The sequence below is a fragment of the Podarcis raffonei genome, chromosome 13 (assembly GCF_027172205.1).
Source record: "Podarcis raffonei isolate rPodRaf1 chromosome 13, rPodRaf1.pri, whole genome shotgun sequence".
NCBI classification, from domain to species: domain Eukaryota; kingdom Metazoa; phylum Chordata; class Lepidosauria; order Squamata; family Lacertidae; genus Podarcis; species Podarcis raffonei.
In genome coordinates, this window is record NC_070614.1 from 29351950 (window position 1) to 29379488 (window position 27539).

General features: G+C 44.6%; 2 protein-coding genes across 2 annotated transcripts in view; one reads left to right on the forward strand and one right to left on the reverse strand.

Moving 5' to 3' along the window:
* Nucleotides 1-24100, forward strand: part of LOC128400344 (cytosolic phospholipase A2 gamma-like) — a 28329-nt gene extending 4229 nt beyond the window's left edge. Inside the window, exons 4-20 of the mRNA XM_053362495.1 lie at nt 3223-3273; nt 3932-3975; nt 6120-6158; nt 6283-6394; nt 7125-7267; nt 7520-7722; nt 8597-8710; nt 9516-9656; nt 9890-9943; nt 11240-11272; nt 17572-17700; nt 18934-19059; nt 19327-19368; nt 21097-21189; nt 21622-21776; nt 23070-23241; nt 23848-24100. Of these exons, the coding sequence (XP_053218470.1) occupies nt 3223-3273; nt 3932-3975; nt 6120-6158; nt 6283-6394; nt 7125-7267; nt 7520-7722; nt 8597-8710; nt 9516-9656; nt 9890-9943; nt 11240-11272; nt 17572-17700; nt 18934-19059; nt 19327-19368; nt 21097-21189; nt 21622-21776; nt 23070-23241; nt 23848-23999 (1803 nt within the window). The 3' untranslated portion in view covers nt 24000-24100. The remainder of the gene's footprint in view (nt 1-3222; nt 3274-3931; nt 3976-6119; nt 6159-6282; nt 6395-7124; nt 7268-7519; nt 7723-8596; nt 8711-9515; nt 9657-9889; nt 9944-11239; nt 11273-17571; nt 17701-18933; nt 19060-19326; nt 19369-21096; nt 21190-21621; nt 21777-23069; nt 23242-23847) is intronic.
* Nucleotides 24101-26225: 2125 nt separating this feature from the next.
* Nucleotides 26226-27188, reverse strand: LOC128400959 (olfactory receptor 5B21-like). Its single transcript, XM_053363711.1, has one exon. The coding sequence runs from the start codon at nt 27186-27188 to the stop codon at nt 26226-26228; it is 963 nt and encodes a 320-aa protein (XP_053219686.1).
* Nucleotides 27189-27539: the final 351 nt, after the last annotated feature.

The following is a 27539-nucleotide window of genomic DNA, read 5'->3' on the forward strand; positions in this document are numbered from 1 at the left end:
CTCCAATGCGTCCTCAATATGATACAGATGGAAAAATAGCCATCTGATTACAGCAACCGTGTTACAGTCCTATTGTTACACACTACCCCTATCTCTGAGCAATACGAGATTCCAGGGGTTGCAGGAACTTACCCAGGATCAGTGCTTCCTTTTGTAATGAGGAACAGTGAAGACTGTGGTGTTTTTATGATATATGGTATATGATATAGGATATGATATAGGATATGATATATACATATATACAACCTGAGCCTATGATGGAGGGGCTGCCAGCATTAGCACCCCAAGAAGTTCTTGCTTTTCCCATAGCCACAGCTTTGGATTCCAGCAGAAATCAGACATGGCTCCATCTCTCAGCTGCCCAGGCTGCTTCTAATTTATAGCTTCTAGCTCTCACACCTCAGCTCTGGCGTTTTGTCTTTCTAACTACCAGAGAATCGAGGGAGAGGGTATACCCATTTGGCCTATGGCACAGAGTCACTTCCTTTGTTACCTTAACAAACCATACTTAGGGGCCATTACCAATTCCAGCAATTGAAGCTTTGTTGGGTCCAGGAATTTGAAGATACCCAGGCATACAGCCTCCCCCCCCCAACTCACAACACTGTGTATACTTACTAGGAAGTAAGTCCTATTGAAATAGCTGTGATTTACTTTTCAAATAAATTTGCACAGAGTTTTATAGTTAACTCATTATCCGTATGAGTTTTTGTTTATTAATACTTCAGTTAACTTTTTCAGTCTGAATGAAAGAAAATCAATCGTTTGAAAGAAAAATGATTTATTTCTTTTAGATAATGCACACATATACTGTAAAAGTGTTGAAACAAGTCCTCTACCTAATTTACAATGCAATTCTCAGGTTGCAAACACTGAGTACCTTTAATTGATTGGAGGGGAGAGTAAAGGTAAAAATGTAAAGGACCCCTGGACGGTTAAATCCAGTCGAATTCAACTATGGGGTGTGGTGCTCATCTCCGCTTTTAGGCTGAGGGAGCCGAGAGAGTGGAGAGTAATATTTTTTAAAAAGATGGAGAGTTTACTGTTGGTAGCGGTAGTGTTTTCTCCTGGCAGTTGCCCATTTGCGGCTGTCATACTCCCCCCCCCCCAGCCATTGGGATAACATGACATCAACACTAGAATAGCATGCTGTAGCATCATTCTGATGGGCCTCTGGGTAGAAATGGCTGCTAGTTTATATGTATACATGCAATGCACAAAGAACAAGATGCAACCCTGATATACACACACCTTAAAGATATAACTTCAAGGTCAAACTCTATAATCCCCAACTAATTCCCAGAGATAAAAAAGGACAAATAAGAAACTGCAGTTACCCGAAAAGACAGGTACCAGGGATAAAAGGGGGCTGCCCCTTGTAAATAAGTGCTGATGGAAGAGATGCATGAATACGCACATAGCTCGTCACTCTTCAGAAACTATTGCAAAACTTCTTACCTTAAATGTAAAGAAACTACTGCCACTGGAGACATGGAATGACTCAGGTCCTCTGTGCAATCACTTATCTTCCTTTTTCCACAACACTTATCCAGGCCAAGTGGAGAATCATTGCATTGAACCCCAGGTGAACACCGTGGTCCATGCAACTCTCAAAGGACAGAAATGTAAGTACAGCTCTTTCTAATTGCTGTCTTTCCTCGTGAATAGATTCAAGCAAATAGAGGATTATACACAATGATATGCAATGGGAGGCTTTTTTTAAAAATTCTCTTATAATAAGAGAGCAGCCACCACCACAGAGATGGCAAGTGTGCTGTTAGACTCACACACAAATTCATCCTGCATGCTTGTGTGTTTGTTATTATATCCCACCACCAATCTGTGAGTTGTTAAGGCAGAGAGCTAATCCCATGGTCATCACCTTCATGCTTTGCTTGTGAGCTTCCAAGACACACCTGGATGACAACTGTGGGAAGAAGGATTGACTTGATACAAGAGGTCTTTTCTCACGCTCTTTGTCAAATTAAGTTCTTTCAGTTTCCAGTTTTTCCAACATTAAATTTAGTTCACCACATTTCCACAGAAAATTATGGTGATTTTTTTTAAAAAAAACCCTCATGAAAATGCTTCAGCATTTAAGTGTGAATTTATTCTAATAAGCACATTTTTGTCTGCTGTTTTGACTAAAGTGTACATTTTTGCAAGATTCTCCTAATAAAATACTGAGGCTGAGAAATGTGGTTGCTTTCGTAGTTGCAACATCATTTTATTTCTACACAATCATCCCAAAGGTTTTAGGCCTGGGGTGATATGGGTGGGTGACTACTGCTGCTCCTTTTTCCAGATCCATACCCTTCCCCATTTCCAGCCTCATGTCCTTTTCCCTCCCTCCCACTTCTTGTGACCAGCTGCTTCTCAGCCATTTGAGTAGAAGTGGAAGATGGGTCACCAGCAAGAGACATTTTAACAGTTTATTTCCATCATATTTTTATCTCCAACTACCAGCTAACCCATACACCCGTCCTCCTGCTTCTAGTCCCCATGTTTTCTTGCAACAATTTTTCAGCTTGCTAATATATGAAAGAAGGACCCATTCACATACTCAACTCAATCCCAGTTGTGCACAAATTAGTTCACTTTTTTTTTTTAGGCAGGAGGAGGAGAGAAGCTTTAAATTAACAGTTCTTTATTGGTTGCAGAGCCCAGAAGGACATTTATCTCCCTTTTCACTTTCCAAGCTTTGACAATGGCTAAAAAGCAGCTGACTTGAATCCCCTTCTCTATCTTCCATTTTCCTTTTATATAAACAATAATTTGTGTGCAATAGTCATTTCAACTCTTGATTAGTTTAGCGTAAATCAGAAGATCAGAGCAAAAGCCTTCTGAAGCAGCCCCTTGCTCGAAATTTACATGATGACTGACTAAGGTAAAATAAAGGGAAGTAAGAGCTGCTAAAAGAAAATCAGGGCAAAACCACCACCACCACCCCTGTCCTAATGATAAGTGTGCATTACCTAGCCATTTTGGAAGTTTCCATGGAGCAATAATGTCTGCAGTTAAAGGGGGAAAGGTATGGGACAACAATGGGAGGAGGAAGATGTCGTGTGGACTCCTCTAAATTAATGAAGAAACAAGCCAGTGCAAATCCATGGTCTAACTTCCATGAAAACAAATGAGTATGAATGTTCAATAAATTGGTCATGTGAAAACATCCTGTAAGACAAATGCTGAAGACTTTGTGAAATTGTTTCTTTGTCACAGAAAACACTGAAATCTGTGGGTTACCCAATAAACAAAGCAGGAAGAGAAATGGTAAGAAATCTATCCATTATGGAACATTCTCCTCTCCCTCTTGTTTTCCAAATCAGTTGAATTGTTAGAGACCTTAAAAAACATGAAATCATATTTTATGTGAAACAATGAAATACAAAGCAAGTGAGCAAAACCTGGGTAGTGGACCAAGAAAGGAGAGAGAAAAGCAACAACCAATCCTATATTACAACAGCAAATTCATTAGCAGGATGTCAATCCTGAAGAAATCAACATGGCACTGTCAATGCACAAGAAGGATTGGTGAAACTAAGTATATTGGGGGGGACGGGACCTGAAGCCACATTTCTTCTGAGGTAACTTTCTGGGGGCCACAAGACAGTGGTAGGTAGGGCCAGAGACAAAATATCAACACATTTCAATTTGTGCCTTTGTACAGTGGCTCGTTTCTGCACACAACCCCTCTCCGTCCTCCAGGCAAGCGAGAGGCCTTATCAGAGTTAATGACACAGTCCAGCAAGGCAATAACCACCTGAAGGAGGGCAGTGAGAGGTGTGTTTGATGACCAAGGGTGGCTAAGGAGTGGGGTGTAGCTTGGTGCCTGGGGAGCCACATTGAGGCCTCAGGACCTAATGTCCCACACCCCGATTTTGAAACATTATAGACTCACATTTTCTTTCTGTTTCTTCCTTTATTAAAGGAAAATGAGGCTATTAATGGAGAAAGCTTGTCTCTTAAACAAAGGTAAGGCAAAACAGTTCAAATTCATTGCAGGTGCTGAAGGTCAGCCAGTGTTGACATATTGTCTGGTTTGGGCCCACCGGTTGCAGTTTACCTTGCAGTGAAGAGCTGCAAGAAAAGGTCTGCTTGGGAAGCAGAGAAAATTGGGTGGATCATAGCCTCCCTCCCTTGAAGTTTGTAGCACATCTGCTTGGCTGCCACTACTCCTGGTGATCCCACTGAGGATGGCTGCTGATACTGGGGAGCCCATAGGATGTCAGGGGCACGATCAGATGGAATGAATGCTCCTCTGTACTGGCTCTACTCATGCATGTCATCGGTCAGAGAGTACTCCCTCTGCGCATTCAGCTGTATGCATGGTTTGTGTATGTGGGGATTTTTCTCTGGCTCTGCAGTGGACCTGCATATATTTGGGTTGGAGCCCCCTGCTTTCATTATACATGCACTAACATTTGAAGCAGGAAACTGTGTAACAGTGGATGGTGCATGGCTAATACAATGTGGGTCCCATCAAGCAAAACACTGCTCACCAGTCAGTGATAGGAACATAGCAAGTTGCCTCCTACTGAATCAAACCATTTGTCCATCTACCTTAGTGCAGTGTCAGATAGGCAGAGCATTTAGGGGCCCCCATGACAACAGATCAAAATAATATTAATTTGATATTGAAATTGGTTTATTAAAATTGTTGCTTGGTAAAACAAAAAATGCATTAGGAGATAATTTGCAAGCCCCCCCCCCCCCGAGATTTCGACAGCTGAGGAGCCTCCACATTTAATCTGCACTGACCAACTTGTGATTCTCCAGACTTTTTAGAGAGGGTTCTCTTTCCCAGCCCTTTCAGGAGATGCTACATATGCAGGAGATGCAGATGCTCTGTTACTGAGCTATGGTGCTTCCTCAAGTAATGTGGACTTCTGAGTGCTTAAATCCCCTTTCTGCAGCCCCACACAGGCAGCCAATATAGCCTTTCTGAACTGTCAAGCATGTCTATTGAACTTCACTCAGCTCGAAAGGTCACAGGTTATGTATGCCTGGGTCAAACCAAAGGTAATATTTATCCAGATGTTGTTTGCTAACTAACGATTACCAGAACTGTTCTTGCAAAACCGATGGTTGTGTGAAGAAACTGAGGGCTGCCTTTGTGAAAAACAAAGGGGAAACCCTGTAGGATTGCAGAAATGTTTCCTAACTTCAGAACTGTTCTCTAGCATGAGATGTAGCAGAAGGGTGCACTAACTTTGCCTGACACTCTTGTAAATACTGGGGGACATGAAAAATATACAGCTGTCTCAGAAAGTAGCTTGAAACATGTTCTTGCTAGTGTCCAAGGAGCATGCTTTTAAACAGGCCCAGCTCCAGATTTTGCAGGGCCCCTGGGAAGATTGCTCTCAGCTTCCCCACCAGTGTTCAGCAGCCTCCTCAATACTTGCTACCAGTTACCACCACCCCTGCAACAGCAGTGCTGATGCACCTGCAATCTTGCCCTCACACACTTGCTGGCTTATCTGGTTGTAGTGGAGATCGTGCCAGGTAAGCCCACTCAGAAGTAATCATGAAGGATGGGGGTGCATGCCTGTCAACAGCCAGCCAGGCTGTGCACTGCCCAAAAGGTCATAGAGGTCGCTCCCCAGGCTGACCTAGCCACACCACCATTCAGGTCCTCAAATGCTTTCAGAAGCAGATGGTGGTGCCACTTTTGAATGTGAGCCAAGTTCAGCTCCCATCTACCCTACAGTACCCTCATTTGGGTGGTGGTGGCATCACTGGCACTGTGCTATCCCACCCATGCTCCCCCCCCAAAAAAACACCCTGATACCAGCACCAAAGCAGTGGCTTTCTCCCCCACATGGTTACTCAGTGGTGCTGTAGGGGGCTAGAAGCTGGGCAGGACCAACAAATTCACTGGTAGTGTGACTATTTCTCCTACTTTGATGCCGACTGCAGTCCTGGGCAAAGGTTTTTATCCCTGGGGAGTGGACCTGAGTGAAGACTCCATGAGTGTAACCTTCTATGGCCACACTGTCAAGCCAACCCATGATTGGCCCAAAATTGCAGACAAGCAAATTTGAATTTTGCGGCTGGGGGGAGAGGCTGTAGCACCTCCTGCTGCAGCCAGAGACCAAGCCGTGGAAATGAGGATGGAGGTTGGCACGGGGCCACAATCTTCATGTCACCTTGAAGGGGTGTGTGGACTTTATGTTTCTATGAAACTTGAAGCACAAAATGCTGGGTTGTCTGTATGTGCTCCACAGATGACTGGGGTAGAGACTCCCACTTTGAAATGGTTGACTTTTATTCTTAAACTAGTGATGTGATCCGGATTTCCAGAGATGTATCTGATGAAGAAAAAACAGCTGTTGGCAGAAGAAAAATCAAAGTGCACAATTCATTTCTGAAGCTTGGGGTCAACACCGCCATGGTAAAGTTTCATGGTCTATATTGCAATATGCTTTAGGGATGCAGCGGTGCTCACACTTTGGGTAATAGCGACACAAACTCTGGCAATGATGTACATAAAGCCCTGATATTTTTGGGAAAGGGGGCAGCCTGTCATTGGCTGAGCTGCTCAGGTGCTCTAAATGGACAAAGCAGGCAAATGACCAAGGCAAAGGGGCTTGAAAAAATGAATAGACAAAAGGCAAAGTGAATGGGTGGGTGGCTAAAATATGGGAGGCTGGGAGAGAAGATGGCGGGAAGCAGAATTTGAAGAGGAAATTAGGGATACAGTAGAGCTGAGTTACGGAAGCTTAAATTGCAATAACTAACAGCAATTGATTTCCCATTGTTCTTCCGAAAGCTACACAATCAATCAATATTTCATGAAGGAAGAGATTATACTGTTCCCTACAGAACTTAACTTCACCAGTAGCAGACAGCAGGTTGGGATGGCAGCAGTCTCCTGACTCCCTGTTGATCAAATTGCTTTTGCTTACAGGTAGCTAGAGAGGGGTGGATCTTGCAGCCAGCTTGCCCCTCCCACTCTACCTCCTGTTAAACAGCAGGTTAGGAAAGCCCCAATATAGCACCATGTCTTCTGCTACCATGCACCATCTGTTTTTAGTTTCACCGCTTGGTGTTACGTTGTAAAAAGTATTTGTGATCACATATTTCAAAATATGACAGTTATTTGTCTTTCCCTGTTTCCCTAGAGTTCTGTTCCTAATGTTGCCCTATTGGGATCTGGTGGAGGGTTGCGGGCCATGATTGCACTTCAAGGGGTTCTGGGAGAACTTCAGAAAGAGGATTTGTTGGGTGCTGTGATGTATCTCTGTGGAGTATCAGGTTCTACCTGGTAAGTGGACATAAACTATATTCAATGATGACTGGCATAACCATTTGAAGAAGTAAGAACCTAGGTTGTCTCTAATGGCTAAAGGATTTGATAAAGAAAGCTCTGTCCAACATAGAAACATGCTAAATTGTATTATATTGATTCAGGCCTTTGGTATATCCATCTCAGCATTATCTACAGTGATAGGCAATGTTCCTCCAGGAAAAGTCTTTCTTCAAAGCTTTGTTCATGATGCTTTGTCTTTTCTCCAAGGTGTATGTCATTCATCTATGAACATGAGGAATGGCTGGGAAAGCTTCCTATTTTGGAAGCAAAGATGTGTGACAATCTTGTAAATCAATCGTGGGATCCCAGCAAATCCCTCGATGCCCTTGTAGAACCAAGTAAAGAGAAGACATACTCCTTGACCGATTTCTGGGGCTGTGTCATTCTCTATGCAATGTTGCATGAGGCAAGTATACTACCTCCTTTCCACAGATACTTTGTTGTTGCACAGAATTGTTGTTGGTATTTTTTTTTGGGGGGGGGAGACTTGAAAAGCATTGTATATGCTTTTTAAAAAGCTTTTTAAAAAACATACACACCTATTCCACAGTCCAACTCTTTTTGTACATCCCATGTTCCTTCTTCCCCACTGAGAAACCACAATTACAACACAACCACTTCCAGATCACATAGTAAACTGATTTAGAGGCTGCAGGAAGATCCAGATGCAGTTTATGGTGCAGCTTGTCAGCAAGGCACTGCCTGCAGGAAGCCTTGTAGAGATTTTCCATCATTCCACCAAAAATGGCAACGTATATTTTTACTCTAATAATAATAATAACAAATTTTTATTTATACCCCGCCCTTACTGGTTCAAAAAACCGGGCTCAGGGTGGCTAACAACAAATTTAAAACAATTGTAATACAACATAGAAGCAGCATAAAATACAGTATAAAAACTATGGTAGCCCAGAGCCTTTTGATTCATCTTGGTACATAGCAGAAGTACCCAAGTGATCAGTTTTGCTGTTTTAAATGTGACATACTCAGTAGGAATAGCAACTTATCTCAGGCTATAATCCTGCTAGCTCTCACCAACTGTGCGTCTCAAGCTACACATGAGATCAAAAATGTGTTTGCTTTCAAAATGTCATTTGTTTATTGTTAAATGCAAAAAGCATCAGCTGGCAGGGCATATAACTTACCAAAATCGCAGCAGGTACAGAGGAGGAACTTAACACTTGCCTTCCATGCTTGGAACTGGGAAAAATCCTTTCTCTGAATCTGTTATTTGCATTGGGACAATATTCTCCCTCACTAATGAGTCGCTTTCTCTACAGCTAGATTATGGTCATTTGTCCAAAGAAAGGATGGTCTCTTTTAATGGGGCAGTTCCTTACCCCATCTATGCAGCGGTGGATTCAAACAAATTAGATGACACCAGTAAAACCCATCCAGGTAAGAAACAAAACAAATCAGCAACTATATATGGCCATTTTTCATGATGCCTAATGTTCCCTTTGAAATCAATACTACTTAAAAGGGCTTGGATCTTATCCATATGTTCGTGGGTCTTCTCTGTGCTTGAAATCACTGTCCATTGGGTCTCCTTGGAGCCTGATTAACATAGCCTATAACCCAACTGTTATACTCTTCCAACAATAATCTCTATGTGTGCTAAACTTATCCAAGGAGCATGTGCAACTGTTATTGGAGACTGCCCTTGGATCAATGCAATTGACAGACAGTGGGCTGAACTAACATAAGAACATTAGATGAGTCCTTCTGCAACAGACCAAAGGACTACCTGGAACAGCATCCTGTTCCCACAGAGGCTGAACAGATGCCTCCAAGCAGGGCCATCGTACCCATAGGTGCTAGGGGTGTGGGGCACCCGGGTGCCAGGCTCTCAGAGGCTCCAGGCCGAGAGTCCAGGGCCCGAGAGTTGAGTCTGGGAAGAGCCCGCCCATCGGTCGGAGTACTGCGGTGGGCTCTTCTGCTGCGGGCAGCTCTGCGCCACTGGGCAAGCTGGGAGGGGGGGTACCGGGTGGATCTTTGCACCCCGGTGCCGCATATGCTTAAGACAGAATGGAGACAGAACATAGCCAGCCAATTAACTAAATAGAAAATTCTATAAACAATAGTTTATAAGACGTCAAAAAGAAACATGACAAATACAGAAGCTGATACAGCAAAAGAAGTTTATGTGTGTAAGCAATTATTTCCCACACTTTCTGACACTGATTTTCATTTTTTTTTAAAGGTATCTGGTTTGAATTCACACCCCATGATGCTGGATTCTTTCACCCTGGTGCATTTGTTGACATGAGGCTGTTGGGCAGCACATTTGAGAATGGTGTGCTGAGAATACTGAAGAATGAAAAAAACATTTCTTACTTGAGAGGTACTGCTGACTTGACAGGGGGAAGAGGCAGCAACACGACAGATTCATGCAGTATCCAAACATCAGACTAGTTTACATGCTCAGTGATTCCCCACCTTCCCGCACTGAACCGAGCATGTTCCCTCTGCTATGTTTAGTGGCATACAATTTGGATTAATGTATGCCACTAAACATAGTGCTATCCAGTAAATTTCCTAGAAAATGTCATTTCCATTTCCTTCCTTCTCTTTCAGGCTTATGGGGAAGTTCATTTGCAGATCGCAAAGAAGACGTCAAGGAAATAGAAGGTTTTGTATGTTTAGCCTATTGGACCCAGCTAGGGAAAGTTCCTTCCTGGTATGGATTCCAAAGGCACAGCCCATGTGTGCACACTTGGAAGTAATTGCGTAGCTTATGTGGAGCTCTGAAGAAAATGCTCTGGCCTTCTATGTCCTTACAACACTAACATGCTACTGTGGCCAGACTGCCCTCACTTAATTTGCCAACACTTGGCAACTTGTACTAGTACACAGCAACACTTTTTTTGCGGGGAGTGGTTGGGTCCATGGTCCCCTGCTCCTCTGGGCCACTTCACCCTGACCACAATTCTTCTCTCTGCCACAGGGATGGGAATCCTGAGGGCCCCAGCTAGCATAGCCAATGATTATGAATTGCGTGTGTAGGTCCCCAGGCCACCCCTCAAATAACTTCACACATAACACATAATTTAGTTTTGGTTTTTGGGCACTATTTTGGCCACAACTTTATTAAAATACAAAATCAGTGAGTGGTTGTTTAGACATTGGTTATGACTATCTGTCCCCCCGCCTGGGACAGAACTGACATCCCGAGGTCCGATCGGTAGCCAGTAGAAGGGAAAGTCTAACTTGGGGATCATTTGAGCTAAGCGTCGGACCCACGCCGCTCACCCCAGCAGCTCCCCGAAAGCTTGCCGGCCCAGTCCTATGACAAGGATTCCCATGACAGGGATTGGGCGGCCCTGGTCCCATGACAGGGATTGGACGAAATCATGGCAAGCCCCAGGATTCCTTTAACGGAATTCCCTTCAGCGCAACGGGAGGGGCAGGCACGGCCTAACCTGACCCCTCCACCACCAGCATATTATAACCAATGCCTAACCACAACCTTACAAGTTGTGACGAATTGCTGAGTAGTAGGCAAAAACCAAATGGCACAGCCAATCACCAAATGGCAAAATTCCTACTAGGCCCCTGCGCCAAGGCAGACAACCCCATGACAGGCAAAGCAAGGTCAACCGGAAAAGAGGGTGGGCGGGCGGGTGATCCGATGCACTCTGCAAAGAGAAAGAGAAACCAGAGTGCACTGATATTTAAAGACTATGGTCCCACCCACCCAATTTGCAACATACAATTTGCCCCAGCAACCCGGTTATCCAATCACAATGCTAGGCAACAACTATTAACCTGCCTGGCAACCAGAGGCCTGGCCTGGCAGCCCACACCGCAACACGTGCTCTCATTTATTGGAGAACACGCTTAATGGAAAATGCAGCTCAACAGATTCCCCATCTAATAAAATATTCCTATAGCTATGGAAATATAATGTACTTCTCACATTTTCAGATTATATCAAACACCTGGGAGAACAAGCTTCAGGTAAGTCCTTGACATTGCTTGAATTTTTTGCCATCAGTCCGTCTCAAAAGGATACATCTGTTGATGCCTTCTTTATTCAGGAACTTTGCAAACCTATATGCACATGTTTGCTCTACACAAAATGGAAAGTAGTTTCAGAAGAAAGGGTCAAAGGTAGGAAGGTCAGCCTGTGAGGAAGCAGCCTTAGCCACTATTTAAGTTAGGAAAACAGTCTGTTATCAGGAAAGATTTGTTGGGCTGGAAGATAAGTATCGCTGTCTCCTGAAGTATTATGCAAAAGCAGGTTTGCATTTGACTTATGGCTGTGTTTCAGCAAGGGTTATCCAATACTATAGAAACCCTGACAAGTTCTGCATTTCCCATAGCTATCAAAGGTTTAGAGGAGGTGTCAGGGAACTGCCATCTGAGACGCAGGAGGTGAAAGGGCTCACGGAGGGTGAGAGAGACCATTCAGCTGAGGAGGGAACCAGCAGGGGGAGAAGGGGAGTTCCAAGGGAAAGTGAGTCGGAGGGAGGGCTCAGAGACACTTCAAGCGAGAACAGTGGGGAGGTTTCAGGACCTCCTATAGGGACACCCACTCCTCGCCGGAAACTGTCACGCCGAGAGTCCAGAAGACACGTTTCCGTTAAGGAGCTTTTATGCTGGAAGAAGTTCCGTAAACGCCCACTGTCCGATTCAACGAGCGACTGATGGAGCCATGCTTAAGGAGCTCCGTCACAGACAGAGGTTTGTGGACTTAGCCAAACTCTGAGGGACTAGGATTTTACGCACAAGCAGCTCACCATCCCATCACAGCAATCGGACAGTCCCTGAAAGCAGCTTGTGCAGAGAGGCATCATGAGCAACCCAGCCGGAGCCGGGGGAGCAGGAGGAGCTGGAGAGGGTCCAAGCCTGGAAGAAAGGTACAGGGTGTTGGAAGTCCAGCTAGCACTGCAAACGGCGAGGCTAGAGGAAAGGAGGGCGCAGGATGCAGAAAAGGCAAAAGGCGCTACACTAGCAAGAAAGATGCCAGGATTGGTGCAGAAGTTTGGGGGGGACCCCAGGAACTACCAAGCCTTTAGGACAGAGATGCAGTATGCTCTCGAACTGCAGTTTAACGACTTTCCCGACGAGGCATCGCGAGTGGCGTTTGTGATTGGCCATCTCGAAGGGGGGGCGAGAGACTGGGTTAGACCCCTGATGGCAGGGAATAGTGAAATGCTGAAGGACACGAGGAAGTTTTTTCGCGCCATGGATTTGATGTTTTCCAGCGAGATTGAACAGGGACTGGTGCGCAGACAATTGATGGCTTGCAAACAGGGTAGCCGATCGGTTCGTGAGTACTGGACTGAGTTTACAATGTTGATACATAAATTGGGGTGGGACCTATCGGCGGAACCCATTCAAATGCTCTTTGAAGAGGGGCTTTCTTCGGCGGTGAAAGACGAACTTTCCCGGGCGCCCAGGGCGGAGTCTATGGACCAGCTGACCAAATCAGCGCTGACCATTGGAGCGCGCCAGGAGGCAAGAGCCTTGGAGAAGTGGGAGGGGAAAGGAGAGCGTTGGAGGGATTTCCGCATTCCAGAGATTCCAGAGCCAAGTTTCCCGCCAGGAGAGCCGATGGAAGTTGGAACAGCGCGCGCGCGCACAGTTTCAAATCCCAGTGAAGGGAGGAAGAAGGAGGGAAAGAGCGCCAAGAAATGTTATCTCTGCCAGCAGCCAGGTCACTTTGCCAGAGTCTGCCCGCAAAGAAAGGAATGGCAAGGGATGGCGGGAGCTGTTGGGGGGAAGGAGGAGGGAGTCCAGGAGCCAGTAAAAGCCAACGCCTGGCTGCCACCGTCAGGGCACTGCAGCCAGGCCAAGGAGCAGTAAAAGTGCCCACTCCGGAACCTCCAAGACCAGCCCTAGTAATAGAGGTGTTGCTAGAGCTGGCAAACGGATACCCACTAAAGACAAAGGCGCTGTTGGACTCAGGCAGCTCCTGTAATTTTATGAGTAAGGAGTTTGCAGCTGAACACCAGATACAGATACTCCCTTTAAGCAACCCCCTGCAGGTGACCACTATCGATGGGAGGGAGCTGTTGGGAGGAGAAGTTAGCCTACAGACCGTCCCAATGGTTATGAGGGTGGCCAGGCACACCGAAAGGATAGCGTTCAATGTGGCCACCCTGGGAGGGGCTCCCGTCATTTTGGGAATGAGCTGGCTAGCGTTGCATGACCCGCTAATGGGCTGGCATCAGAGAGTGGTCTCCTTTGGGTCAGCACATTGCCTGGAACACTGCAGAGAAGGAAAGGTGCCAGAAGGGGCAAAAGCCTTTCTAGCAGGGACGGAAGTGGCGGACAAAGGGAAGGTGCCCAAACAATACGCTGACCTGAGCAAGGTCTTCAGCGAAAGGGAAGCAGATAAACTACCACCACATAGAGACTTTGACTGCCAAATTAACCTGGTCCCTGGGGCCCAGCTCCCCGTGGGCAAGCTGTACGCCATGTCAGACAGGGAAATGCAGGAGTTAAGGGAGTTTATTGATAAAAACCTGAAGAGGGGCTTCATCAGAGAGTCCAGAGCGGTGGGGGGGAGCCCAGTGTTTTTTGTGGACAAAAAAAACACGGATAAACCCAGGCTTGTAGTGGACTACCGGCGGCTAAATGCCGTGTCAGAACCAGTGACTTTCCCCATGCCCAGGATTGATGACATTTTGACCAGGGTGAGGAAGGGAAAGATATTCACGAAACTGGACCTGAGAGGGGCATACAACCTGATACGAATAAGGAAAGGGGATGAATGGAAAACCACCATGTTCACCCCTTTGGGGGCTTTTGAATATTTAGTTATGCCATTCGGATTGCAATCAGGCTCCGCCTGTTTTCAATCGCTCATGAACCATGTCCTGGGACCTTTGCTCTACAAGAATTGCGTGGCCTTCCTCGATGACGTGCTGATATATTCAGAGAATGAGGAGCAGCATGTAAAGGATGTCAGGGAAGTGCTGAGCCAGCTGCAAGCAAACCAGCTGTGGGTGAAATTGGAGAAGTGTCAGTTTCACACCAAGGAGGTGGAATTCCTGGGGTACCGCTTATCAGACAAGGGATTAGCCATGGATCCAGGCAAGGTCCAGGCGGTGCTGGAATGGAAGACACCGAAAACGAAAAAGGATGTGCAAAGGTTCTTAGGGTTTGGGAACTTTTACCGTAAATTCATCAAGAACTTTGCCCACTTAACGGCTCCCATCACGGACTGTCTAAGCAGCAAGAAGAAATTCGTTTGGACGGCGGAGGCGGAGCAAGCATTTGAGGAATTGAAAAGGGCATTCGCTTCGGAAGAACAGCTCCTGCATGTGGATTTACAAAAACCCATGAGAGTGGAAACTGATGCCTCAGACCGGGCGGTGGGGGTGGTGCTGCTTCAGCCAGGGAGCAATAAGTCGGAATGGAGACCGTGTGCCTTCTTTTCGCGTAAGCTGAACAAATCCGAGAGGAACTACACCGTATATGACCGAGAACTACTCGCCAGTCACGAAGCATTCCGGAGATGGAGACATTTACTAATTGGCGCACAGCATAAGGTGCAAGTGTGTACGGACCACAAGAATTTGGAGTATTGGAGAACGGCACGAGTGCTCAACCAACGACAAGTGAGGTGGGCCCAGGAGTTCTCCAAATTCCATTTTGAAATCTGCTATGTGCCAGGTCCAGAAAACATCAGAGCGGACGCTCTCTCACGCAAACCTGAATATTTGGAGGGGGAGGGAGCGCCTGAAGAGAGACATATTATCCCAGAGGACCACTGGGTGTGTGGGGCGGCCTGGGTGGGGCAAAGAGAACTGGTAGAGGGAACGGTAAATGATGAATACGCCCAGGATAAGCTCAGAGGTTTAAGGAGAGAGGGAGAAGACCCCGGAGGTTTTGAAGAAAGAAACAGGGCATTGTATTACAAAGGGGCACTATATATACCCGAAGGGGAATTGAGGGGGAGAGTACTCAAACAGCTGCACGACAACCCCACAGCGGGGCATTTTGGGCAACACAAGACCATGTGGTTGGTGACCAGGGAGTTTTGGTGGCCCAAGGTGAGGGAGGATGTACGGGAGTATGTGAGAAGGTGTGACCAATGCCAGAGAGCCAAAGGAGAAAGGCAGGCGCCAGCGGGGTTATGAGAACCGTTACCCACACCAGAACGACCGTGGGAGGCGGTATCGATAGATTTTATGACTGATCTGCCTAAATCCCAGGGGAAAACCGCCATACTAGTCGTAGTAGACCTGTTAACTAAGATGGGTCACTTTGTAGCTTGCTCACATGCAGTCACGGCGGAAGAGACAGCGAAATTGTTTGCAGAACATATTTTTAGGCTGCATGGCGCCCCCTTGAGGGTGGTCTCCGACAGAGGGAAACAGTTCACGTCCAGATTCTGGAGGAAACTTATGAGCTTGTTGCACGTAGAGGTCAACTTTTCGACTGCCAGGCACCCTGAGACCAATGGGCAGGCGGAGAGGGCAAACGGTATCCTCCAACAATACCTGAGGTGTTATGTCAATGACAGAGAGAACAATTGGGTCGAAAAGTTGGCGCTAGCGGAATTTGCTTACAATAATGCAGAGAATGTGTCCACCGGGATGAGCCCCTTTTTGGCTAATTATGGGTGCCACCCCAGGGCGTTTCCAGGGGGAGGAGGGGAGAGATGGAGTGTCCCGGCCGCTGAACATTTTGTAGAAGAAATGGAAGCGATCCATCGTCAACTCCAACTCAACTTAGAAAGGGCCAAAGAAGAATATAAGAGGCAGGCAGACAAGAGCAGAAGGGAAGGTGAAACCATTAGGGTGGGGAGTCAGGTCTGGCTATCAACCCAAGGGTTGCCGTTCAAGGGGGGTTGCAAGAAATTGAGACCCAAAAGATTGGGACCATTTGAGGTCATCCAACAGGTCAACCCAGTGGCTTTCAGACTCCGGTTACCGAACCACATGAAACTGCACCCAGTATTCCACAGGTCATTACTGTCACCATATAGGGGGGAAGGTGAAGGGGTATCCACACGGGGGCCAGCCATAGAAGAAAGGGAAAGCAGCAACCATGTGGCGGAAATCATCGACTCCAGGTGGAAGGGTAATCAGGTGGAGTATTTGGTCGCGTGGGAAGGGGAACCGGAGTCGGAAAACACCTGGGTGACGGCAGAGGAGGTCCGTGACAAGATCTTGATCGAAACGTTCCACCAAAGGTTCCCCAGGAAACCTCAGCCAGTAGCGAGGTTCCGGAGGGAGTACTTTGGCACCACCGACGATGAGGAGGAACTGGAAGGATTCAGGGAATCGGAGCTGGAAGAAGGAACAGACTCCGATGAGGAGGAGTACTTGGAAACCGGAAACAGCAACAGGTGGAGGGAAGTGTTCGAAACTTCGGAAGATGAGGGAGGTTCCTTCAGGGGTTTTGCTCCCTTGCCTCCCGCAGAGGAGGGGAGGGAAGGGGGTGAAGGGGGCCCTGGAGGGGAGGTGGATGTCAGGGAACTGCCATCTGAGACGCAGGAGGTGAAAGGGCTCACGGAGGGTGAGAGAGACCATTCAGCTGAGGAGGGAACCAGCAGGGGGAGAAGTGGAGTTCCAAGGGAAAGTGAGTCGGAGGGAGGGCTCAGAGACACTTCAAGCGAGAACAGTGGGGAGGTTTCAGGACCTCCTATAGGGACACCCACTCCTCGCCGGAAACTGTCACGCCGAGAGTCCAGAAGACGCGTTTCCGTTAAGGAGCTTTTATGCTGGAAGAAGTTCCGTAAACGCCCACTGTCCGATTCAACGAGCGACTGATGGAGCCATGCTTAAGGAGCTCCGTCACAGACAGAGGTTTGTGGACTTAGCCAAACTCTGAGGGACTAGGATTTTACGCACAAGCAGCTCACCATCCCATCACAGGAGGGTAGTTAGAAAAGGCTGCAGAAAGAAATGGATTTAAGGTGCATTTGCAGAACTTTTTGAATTGAGGTGTTTTTATTGCTACGTTTCCTTCCCAAGGGAGAAATCTGTCAATGATGTCATGGCTCACCTATCTTATAGGCAATACATTTATTCCAGCAGTGACATAAGGATGGGATATCTAGGAGCTGGGGCTTCTTGACTAGAGCCAGCATGTGGGGGGCGGGATTTCAGGGATGATCCAATAAATCAGGCATATCTCATTAAGCATGTTATTCTCGCTGTATTTTGAAGCCTGGCCTGCCCTGCCCATTTTTATCAGCATTGTCACATTCCCTGCAATATGTTGCATCCTAACTTTTGGAATAATCCAACCAGCTTTATTCCTTTCTTGTTGCTTGCATTTTGGGGCTCTTTTTGAAGCTTCCAGTTGTCACTGTATATATTGTCAGGCTGCTTCACATGCAATAAAGCTCCTGATTCATGCCATGGAAGGGACGACACATGAACATCAGGACGAAAACATCACAAACATCATGGAACTTCTTAAAGGTAAGAGGAAGCCGAGGAATGACTGGTGTCTATTTTTCCTACACAGATCTTCATGCTCCCAGCAACCCCTTCAAAGTGTATAGGGTGTGTGATTAGGACTATGATTATGGCAGCAAATTGTACCCATGACTTAAATCAATGATGGAGAATTGAATCTTACCAACCAGCTAGATTCAGATCTCCTTTGACACTCAAGGGACACTTTGGCAGGTGGGCAGGGGCAACCACCTGACAATCACTTGGCAATGCCACAGTGTCAGGTGAAGCATTTTCCTCGGTCTGTGTAATTTAATTTCAAACCATGCAGGCAAAGAAAATGCTTCCCTGCAAGGTTTGCTGTAGGCACCAATTAAGTAGGGGGTTCTTGAGCAGCCAACATTGCATTGCCACCCAGCTCAAGAGGGTATGTGTTGACAGGTGCTCTTGGGACCTGGGACCATTGTTCTGCCAAGTGCTGTCATCTATGTATGTGCGTGTGAGGCAGGGATTTAGAGGAGTCCCCTCCGTTCATCTTCATGGTAAGTTGCCAATAGAAAACCCACATCAGGCCCATTGCTGGGTGGCATTGCCCATGTGAGAACACAGAGGGAGGAGTTGCCTGCAGGTAGCTGAGTCTTTAGTACGTTTGATCACTGTATTACCAAAGTGGTGAAACTATGGTCCTCCAGATGTTGTGTGGGCCCTAGCTCCTCAAAGCCTCAGGCAGACTGGCCAGGGATCATAGGAGTAAGATTCCAACAATATTTGGAAGGCTGCTGACTCCCTACCCCTCCTTTATAGGTTAATTGATAAAGTTGAGACATATTTGTACTATACATTGGAGCCAATTTCTAGGGACCAAGGGGGCTTCACCCCTCAAGAAAATATTTGAGGGGGCTACCCTCCCCAAATTTGATGGACATTGCCATTCAAATGATCAATTGCCATTCATGTGATCAGTTATGTGGGGTGGGGCTTACTTGGGCCCCCTCACTATTTTATTCAGGTTGGTACCCCTGATACCATACAACTGTCTTGTGCCTTCACTTCAGGTGGCAGTGCAATTCTTCCCTATATTGGAATTCCTCCAAATATAATTGGAGGAGGAGTATTTGAGAATGAAGGCTGAAATCTCAAAAATGTGAAATACAAGTGTTACAAAGGTTTTAGTTTCGTGAAACTTAATTTTAATATGGTTAGACCAGATGGATATGCTTTTTCATTATTCCAGTCTCATCTTACGTTCTTTGATAGATCAAGTAGGCAGCAACACCTACAACTTCCTCAGTTTATTGAAGGACAAACACAACACTCTGGACAAGCCTGGAAGAGTGGCACAGTTTTTGACCCTGGCTGACATGTTTACTCAAGAATTTGCAGGTAAGTGTGGCTATGAATTTCAAAACTTCCAAAGAACTCTCTTATAGAGCAATCTTAGATATGCACATTATTATTCAAAAATAAGCCCCACTGTGTTCAATGGAGTTTGATCCTACATAAATGTGAAGGACTGGAACCCTAACCAACTTCTGCTCCATTTACAAGAAGCATATTGTAACCATCTTACAGTTTAGATGTCTTATAGTGCACCTATTTTATTGCATTTTATCCCTTAGTCTCAATGCTATGATGCTTTGCTTTTGACAGCTAGGACATCTCCATTCACGCATCATGAAGAAACAAAGAGAAGTAAGTAATTCACACATTTTATACATCATTTTCAAACCAACATTTTGCAAATTATTTGTATATCACAAAGGTTTGTGATGAGAATCTGCAGATATGAAAATGAGATTATAAGGTATACAGACAGTTTTATATCCATTCACTTTTAATTTTATTAATATTTATTTATAAGGGCGTTTATAAACCACAAACTCATTAAATTATTAATGCCATGTACAATAAAAATAATCAAAATATCATTGAATGATTACACATTTATCAGTATGTATTATACACCATGGGGCGCGGGTGGCGCTGTGGGTTAAACCACAGAGCCTGGGACTTGCCGATCAGAAGATCGGCAGTTCAAATCCTCGTGACGGGGTGAGCTCCCGTTGCTCAGTCCCTGCTCCTGCCAACCTAGCAGTTTGAAAGCACGTCAAAGTGCAAGTAGATAAATAGGTACCACTCCGGCAGGAAGGTAAACAGCGTTTCCGTGTGCTGCTCTGGTTTGCCAGAAGCAGCTTAGTCATGCTGGCCACATGACCCGGAAGCTGTACACTGGCTCCCTCGGCCAATAAAGCGAGATGAGTGCCGCAACCCCAGAGTCGGTCACGACTGGACCTAATAGTCAGGGGTCCCTTTACCTTTACCTATTATACACCATATTGGCTTCATAATAGGACTAGGTGTCACCCTTCCCATTTTTCACCTTTGCCAATCATATAAAGCTGGGCTACATGATACACTTACCACAGGGATCAGCAGTCCCACAACCTCCTACAATTGGTGTAGTGTTTTAGGACCATTAGGTGAATGAATCATGATACATGTAAGGTTTGTGTCTCTCCCACACACGCAAGATGACTCCGGCAGTTAATTATTCAGATTTATTAGGCAATTTTAAAAGCCCTGGTTGGAGCTCCGCGAATCTCCATCATCCTCAGATAGTACAGTTGCTGGAACTGAGCTCCACCCCCCTTTCCCCCCAACAGGAAAACCCCCACCTTCACTTCCTGTCCTTTTAGTGCTTCTCGGCCAGTCTTGTGATCCTATGAGATTTTGGAGGTGGCGATTCCTGTATTTTTGTGTCTGTCTCACTGTCTGAGCCTATACATTGCATTCTTTCACTCTGGCTCTCTCTTTCGTTTTTCCTGTGTCCAGGGATTAAGTTACGGCTGCTCCCTGCTTCTTCTCCCTCCCCTTTGCCTTCTACTCTTATCTGTTCTCTCTCTATGCCTGCATTTTCATTTCCTGTCAGTGAAGGAACGTAGCTGACGATACACTGAGATCCCCACCCCTTCTGGTAGAGTTCAGGGAAAGTAACATGATGACCAATGTGTGTGTAGTCCTAAGCAATAAGGCTGAAAAAGGAAGCAAGGACCCATCCCTAGGACACTGATATGCATTTAATATGTTGTTAAGCTTCAGTTACCACCTTCTATACAACTGGTAGCCTTCTATACAACTGGGATAATCTAACAGGGATGAGCTGTACCACATGCTGTGTGAAGCAGCCACCATATAGGTTGCCTATATGCTATGCCTTTAAAGCACATTTGAAGCACTTTTTCAAAAGAATTCTGAGCACTGTAGTTTGTGAAGGGCTTATGGGAATTTAAATTCTCTAAGGGGTAAATTACAAATTCCTTGAAGGGGGGGACATGCATTCAATGTGTTTTAAAAGTAATAATAATAATAATAGAATTCTCAGACATTGTGTTCATTTCTAATCTAGTTTTTATTTTGCAGGTATTTGGGATACATTGAGAATACTGTCAAAAACTGTTTATTGCCTCTTCAAATGGAAATGGGGGACCATCTCCAACTATATTTACAAATACTGTAAGGAAAACCACACACACCATTAATTATTGTAATGATGGTGGTGTTAGTATTTATTTGTTCATCACTTTCTACAAATATGCCTCAAAGCAACTTACAAAAATACATTTGGAGGGGAAGAACCAGAACCGCCCATTGAATTTCTTGGAGGACAGAATAGAAAGAAATGGAGTAGCGGGGGGGGGGGGGGACTCAGCAAGTATTAGCCTGTCTGCTTAGCAGCCAAAAATAAAGAAATAGCCACTACAAAATGGAAATAGGGCTGGCCAGGTCATTGGGGGGTTGTATAGCCTTGGCCAGAATCTGTGCAACAGGCTTTCACACACTGCGTCTAGTTTGCCCTGACACCTCTTCAGATGGCAGGGAATTAATGCATATGAAACAACTCCTGAAAACAAATTATCAAGGTAATGCCCGACTCTCTCCCCTTAGCCAGCCTTCATGACAAGAATCTCACAGGCAAGGAAGAACTCCGTTTGGCCGACGCTGGTATAGCCATGAATTCTGCTTATCCGCTTGTCCTCCGTCCTGAACGGGAAGTGAAACTCATTCTTTCCTTTGACTTCAGCAGCGGAAATCCTTTTGAAGTAGGTTTGTTGTGTTGGCTCATGATTTCTTAATTACCGTATCAGTGCTGGCAGCAAAGCTCACTGGGCTCAGAATTGGTGATGAGATGCAAAGGCTTGTAATGCTCACCTCCAAGAAAAAAAGTGAATACTGCACATTATATCTCAGCTGGAGAATAATTCCTGATTTACACAGACAATCCCTAACCTCTCTTTCTCCCATCCATGCTGCTCCCTGTTTGTTTCTTCCTTCCTTCTTCAATTTAAATGAGGTGGTGAACTTTTTTTTTTAACAGCTCAGGGGATAAATACCCTTCTAGAAAACTTTTCAGGGGCCACATGCTTTACAACCACTACACTACACTTGCCAAAAGACAAGTGAGCAGATTCAGTAGCAAAATTGGTAACATTAATTTTGTCTTTGCATGGTAGGGTTTTTCCCCCCTGTACATGCACACACACACACACACACACACAAACACAAACACACAAAATCCTTCTCCAGCCTCCATCTAGTCAAGCCAGAAGCATTGTCAGAGTTTAAGGAAGCATTCTTGCCAGCAAAAAAAGAACATGCAAAAGGGGTGGATTTGCAAATGCCAGATAGAGAAATCTGAAAGGCTGCCTTTGTCCCTGCTTTAAATCACTGTTAGTTGGCTGGTACAGCAGGTATAGTGGTGTTCTGGGCATGGAAAGAAGAAACAAAGTGTAATAAGCCACACATGTGACTCAAGGCTACTGAGCCTCTGATGGGTCACCAGAATTTTAGTAAGGGTACTTTAGTCTAGACAACAGACAATTGCTGTGCCTGGATATTGCTGGTATGTAGCTCACCTTTTCTGGTGGGTGGCGTTGCGGCCAGGCATCTGGGCCCCTGCATTGATCAAGGTTGCTATACCTACTTCTTTTTAAGTGGAAAGATCAGAAGTCTTTTCTGTGTAGAGGTAATATCTCTCTGCAGAGCCATATCATCCATGGTGCCCCAGTGGTGTAGCATAGGTTGCCAGCATCTGAGGTTGTGGGAGGGAAATGGATGGAGCACACATATGCATCCAACTGCCTACTGGCATGCACATCACCAACGAGATTGCAGCAGCAGAGAAAAGAAGAGTCGTTCCATTGTTTGGAGAGGTCACTTCCTGGTTCACATGGAGAAGCCATTTTCAATGGAGCCCAGTGACAGAAGTATTGGGGCAGCACCATGTATTGAAATTTTACACACCTAACAATTTTTCTCCTGGGCAACCGCCAGTGGGGTGTCCTGCTCAGACAACAATTTCCACATTCCTTTCCTGCATTTTCTTCTCATCATAGACTGTCAAAGAAGCAGTCCTGTACTGCAAGGAAAATCATCTTCCTTTTCCTGATATTGATGTCTCAGAGTTGGACAAGAGTAAAGACAGTCCCTATGACTGCTACGTTTTCCAAGGACATGATTCTCCAACTGTCATGCATTTCCCTCTCTTCAATACAGTGAACTGCAAAGGTATATTGTGTTTGGGGATTGCTTAGAAAGGGGCATGCATTTATTATTGTTTTTGATAATTTATTTATTGTCCGACCTTCACTCTAAGGTCCCAGGGCAGGTTACGGCATTAGAAAGATCATTACAGACAATTAAAAACAAATTTCATTGTTTAGTATGGGCTAATGATCTCCTTGGATCTGATTGATCCCTGGAAGATAAATCTGGCAACTCTGGCCAAATTGCTACCTTGTGAAATTGGCTCATCCAATAATTGTTATAATTGGTCGCCCTGGGAGGAAGATGCTGGACTAGATAGGCCTTTTGGTCTGATGCAGCAGCAATCTTATGTTCCTATAAAATTGAGGGGGGCAGATTCCATGTTCAAGTTCTACTGAAGTTTTACAAGTTTTTTTGTTTTGTTTTTAAGATAGCTGGGATTGACGTTGGAGTTCTCACTAGCTCCACAGTCAATAGCTCAGCCTATACAATATAAGCTGGACATGTTCCTGCCCCATCTGTTTATGCAATAGGTGCTTTGAAGAACATGTGTGGTTAAGTGTTATACAAAGTGTTTCCAAGTGAATAGCAAGGCACTTGCTTATGTACATCCTCTTTCTTTTAAAGATAAAGTAGCTGAATGGAGAGAACAATATTCCACCCTCAAAGTTTCTTACAAGGAGCAGGAGGTCAAAAACCTCCTAGAAGCAGCAAAAGCAAATGTGAGGAATAACAGAGGAAGAATCCTGCAGGCGATGAAAAGCATGCAGGCTCCTTAACAGCTTTTCATTCCAATTTTGAGTTTGGAGGTTCTGGTCAACATTTTCCTTTCGCCTCTTTTCTAAGTGGGAGCTACTCAGCACTACATGATTCTTTGCAGCATGCTTCTAATGTCTCCACTAGAAAACAATATTTTCTAAAGAAAAAGTTTGCCCCCCAATAACTACTGTATTTTGCCATGCATGTTGCCTTTTCCTTCTCAGCTGCTTCACATTTTAAAACACATTCTTCTTTGTATTATAAAGAGTATTCTTCCCCCCCACTTTTGTTAATCCTAACCTTTTCTTTGTAGAAAACATATTATTAAAAATAAAAGTTTTGCAACGGAATTGATGGCAACAGGTCATCAAGGATGCAGGGAACATGAATTACAAAAAGACATTTATAATATTATATACAAAAACTTTCCTGATGTTTTTAAAAGCATACAGAGAGTAGATTTTAAAAATGGACTTTAAAATTAAAAAGTAATATTTTGCTTTATGAAATTTAATACTTTTCACTCGGTTGTTATGGGAAGGAAAGTAGATATTATCTTGTTGAAGTATTTTTCTGTTAAGTATATTTTTTCTGTTTTAAGTTGTAATAAGAATTTGCTGAATGTTTTCTTCATATTGCACCAGGTGAACCAAAATTGTGTACCATATGCATAATAAACAGAAGGAATGAACAATTCTTGTTCATTGCAATTTTGTGTGTGCTCATGATGAGACTAGTCAAAGTCTGTTTTGGTTCAAAGTCTGATCCAAATCCACTTCGTTGGTCTCCTAACTGGAATCTCCAAATGACCTATTTCGTGAGCATTCATGTTCGCTTCCACAGAAGTTTGATTATACCAAAATACAGAATTTTTCAATTTCAGTTTTAAAACTCCAACTTTCAATAAGCAAATATCTATTGCTGTCCTGTTTCTCCCATCAGCAGTGGTATGTGAGGAAAGTCACACAAGTAATTTACCATCTCACACAATCTGTGGCTAAACGATCATGTATCAGTTTTGCCATTTGTATTGATGTAAACCTCAAGAATGTATTTTTTATAGCTAACTATTTAGCTCTATCCCCAGTATATTTTATCTGATTGCAATGGCTAGTGGCTAATGCAAATAGAGTTTCTAATCCACACAATCTGTTGCTGAGCTGATGCGAAAACAATGCAAAGTAACCCTGATTTTTGGTACAATTCAATAAGCAACTATCTCATGATTGACCACTGGATGGCAGCAAAATCATCACCCATGGCTTAGTTTCTGCCTTCCACAGCAAATAGTACTACAGAGTACTTGCTAAATTGACAGTTCATTCTCATTTTTCATTTTTAAACAGCTTCACATTCAAAAGCCATATAAACACTTATCTGAGGTGAGTTTCTATGGGGGGAATCCTATGCCAGGATGAGCAGCTGAGGATATAGCAGCTGATTCCTGGTTCAGTTCAGTGGGGTTAAGTTCCCAACCCTGCCTCAGCCACAGGTACTCTGCTTGCTCATTCGGACTTAGCTGGCTGAGCCAATGCTGGTGTAAATCCCCCAAAGGGTGGGGGTGGGGTGAGACCAGAGAGTGGGTATTTGGGCTGGATCTTAGGCCCATTTAGCTCATTCACATTACCTGGCAAACAATCTTAAATAATGGTTTTCCCTCTGTCAAGCAGAGCAGCAGCAACAGCCCTATTGGGTTTGGATCCGTAACTTTATGCTGACTTAATTTACACCTGCCTGCCTTGCACCAGTTCCTTAGAAGTCACCTCAAAATCAGAAATTCTGTCTGTTATGACAACTGAAGGCAAGGGGATTTGGGGGCGAACAGGGAGAGAGGATCAAATCACCTCATATTTCTGGAATCAGTGCTATTTTTCTAAAAAAAAAGGTGCCAGAACTCACTATGAACACCTCCTTTGTTCTCTTAGAATGGCAATGGTGCCCACATGAGAGGTGCTGGAACTGAGTCCCAGTGAGTTCTGGCTGGAGGGGAAAAAAGCCCTACCTGGAATCATAAGTTGGAATTAACAAAACTATTTTCTCGTCCCTCTTTGAAAAGAGTTCCAAAACCCAGTTTCAAATCTTAAAGCGGGGAGGGCAGTCAAAAGTGCTAAGATTTAGTTTCCCAAAGACCACTAACTGAACTCCTGGTGGTAGTTAATTTTGAACCATAAATTTATCTTAAACATATCCATACAAAACATTTCAAAAAGAATGGACAGAATACCCAATGTCTGTTTGCTTTTTAATCAGTTTTTATTCAACCCATGCTGTACCCAACACTTATGAAGAATCCTTCTCATTGACTCCTTGACCTCTCGGTTCCTCAGACTGTAGATGAGAGGGTTCACCAAAGGTGTAAGAATAGTGTAACCCATAGAAAAGACTTTGTTCAAGTCTACCAGGTCATTGGTTTCTGGCAACATGTACACAATTATGAGTGTCCCATAAAAAATGGTCACAACAGTGAGGTGAGAAGAACATGTTGAGAAGGTCTTTTGTCTTCCTGCAACAGATGAAATTCTCACAATTTTAGAAATGATGCAGATATAAGAAGTCAATGTTAGAAGAAAAGGAGGAAGAGTGAACGCAGAACACAGAAGGAATATTAGTGTAAAAATAAGTTGTGCATTACTGCAGGAGAGTTTTAGAATTGTATAAGAGTCACAGAAGAAATGGTTGAGTATATTGGGGCCACAGAAAGTTAATTGTGACATAAACAATGTTACTATGGCACTGGCAAGAAAGCCATTGAACCAAGATCCACAAGCCAGATGTCGACAGACCGTGCTATTCATAAGTGCTGCATATTGCAAGGGTTTGCATATTGCTAAGTAACGGTCATAAGACATTGCAGAGAGAAGATAGCATTCAGTGCCAGCCAAGCCACCAAAGAAGAAATATTGTATGATGCAACCCTTAAAAGGAATGATTTTATTGCCAGAAAGGAAACTGGCCAGCATCCTGGGCAGGATGGTTGAACTATAGCAAACCTCTAGGCATGACAAGTTCCCTAAGAAGAAATACATGGGGGTGTGAAGACGTCGATCAGCTACAACCAGTACAATGATAAGAATGTTTCCAGCCATGGTCACAATGTAGATTAAAAGGAAGAACAGGAAGAGGGGAATCTGTAGATCCCGGAGATCTCCGAATCCAAGAAGAATGAATTCTGCGACCTCTGTTTGGTTTTTCATTTCCATGTCTCTCATAATATTACCTAGGGAAACAGTAAGTGCAAAGAGAATTCAAAAATAATTACAAACCTATATGCTTAAAGTAGTTGCACTTAGTTGCCACTGAAATAAATGGGACTAAAGGTAAGCCTTGTCTAAGTTGTTCCAATGATTTCAGTAGGACCTTAGTTGAACCAAGTCAGGACCCAATCAATTCTTTGCCCCCGTTTCATTCATTTCAAATACAGAGAGAAGTTAGGAACTATCATTTTCAGATAGTTTAGATGTATTGCTCCACATCATCATAGTGTTGTTGATAGTCTAAGAATTTCATATAATTAATATTTGATGGACTCATTAGAGTAAGTGTGATTGTGCTCTGAATAT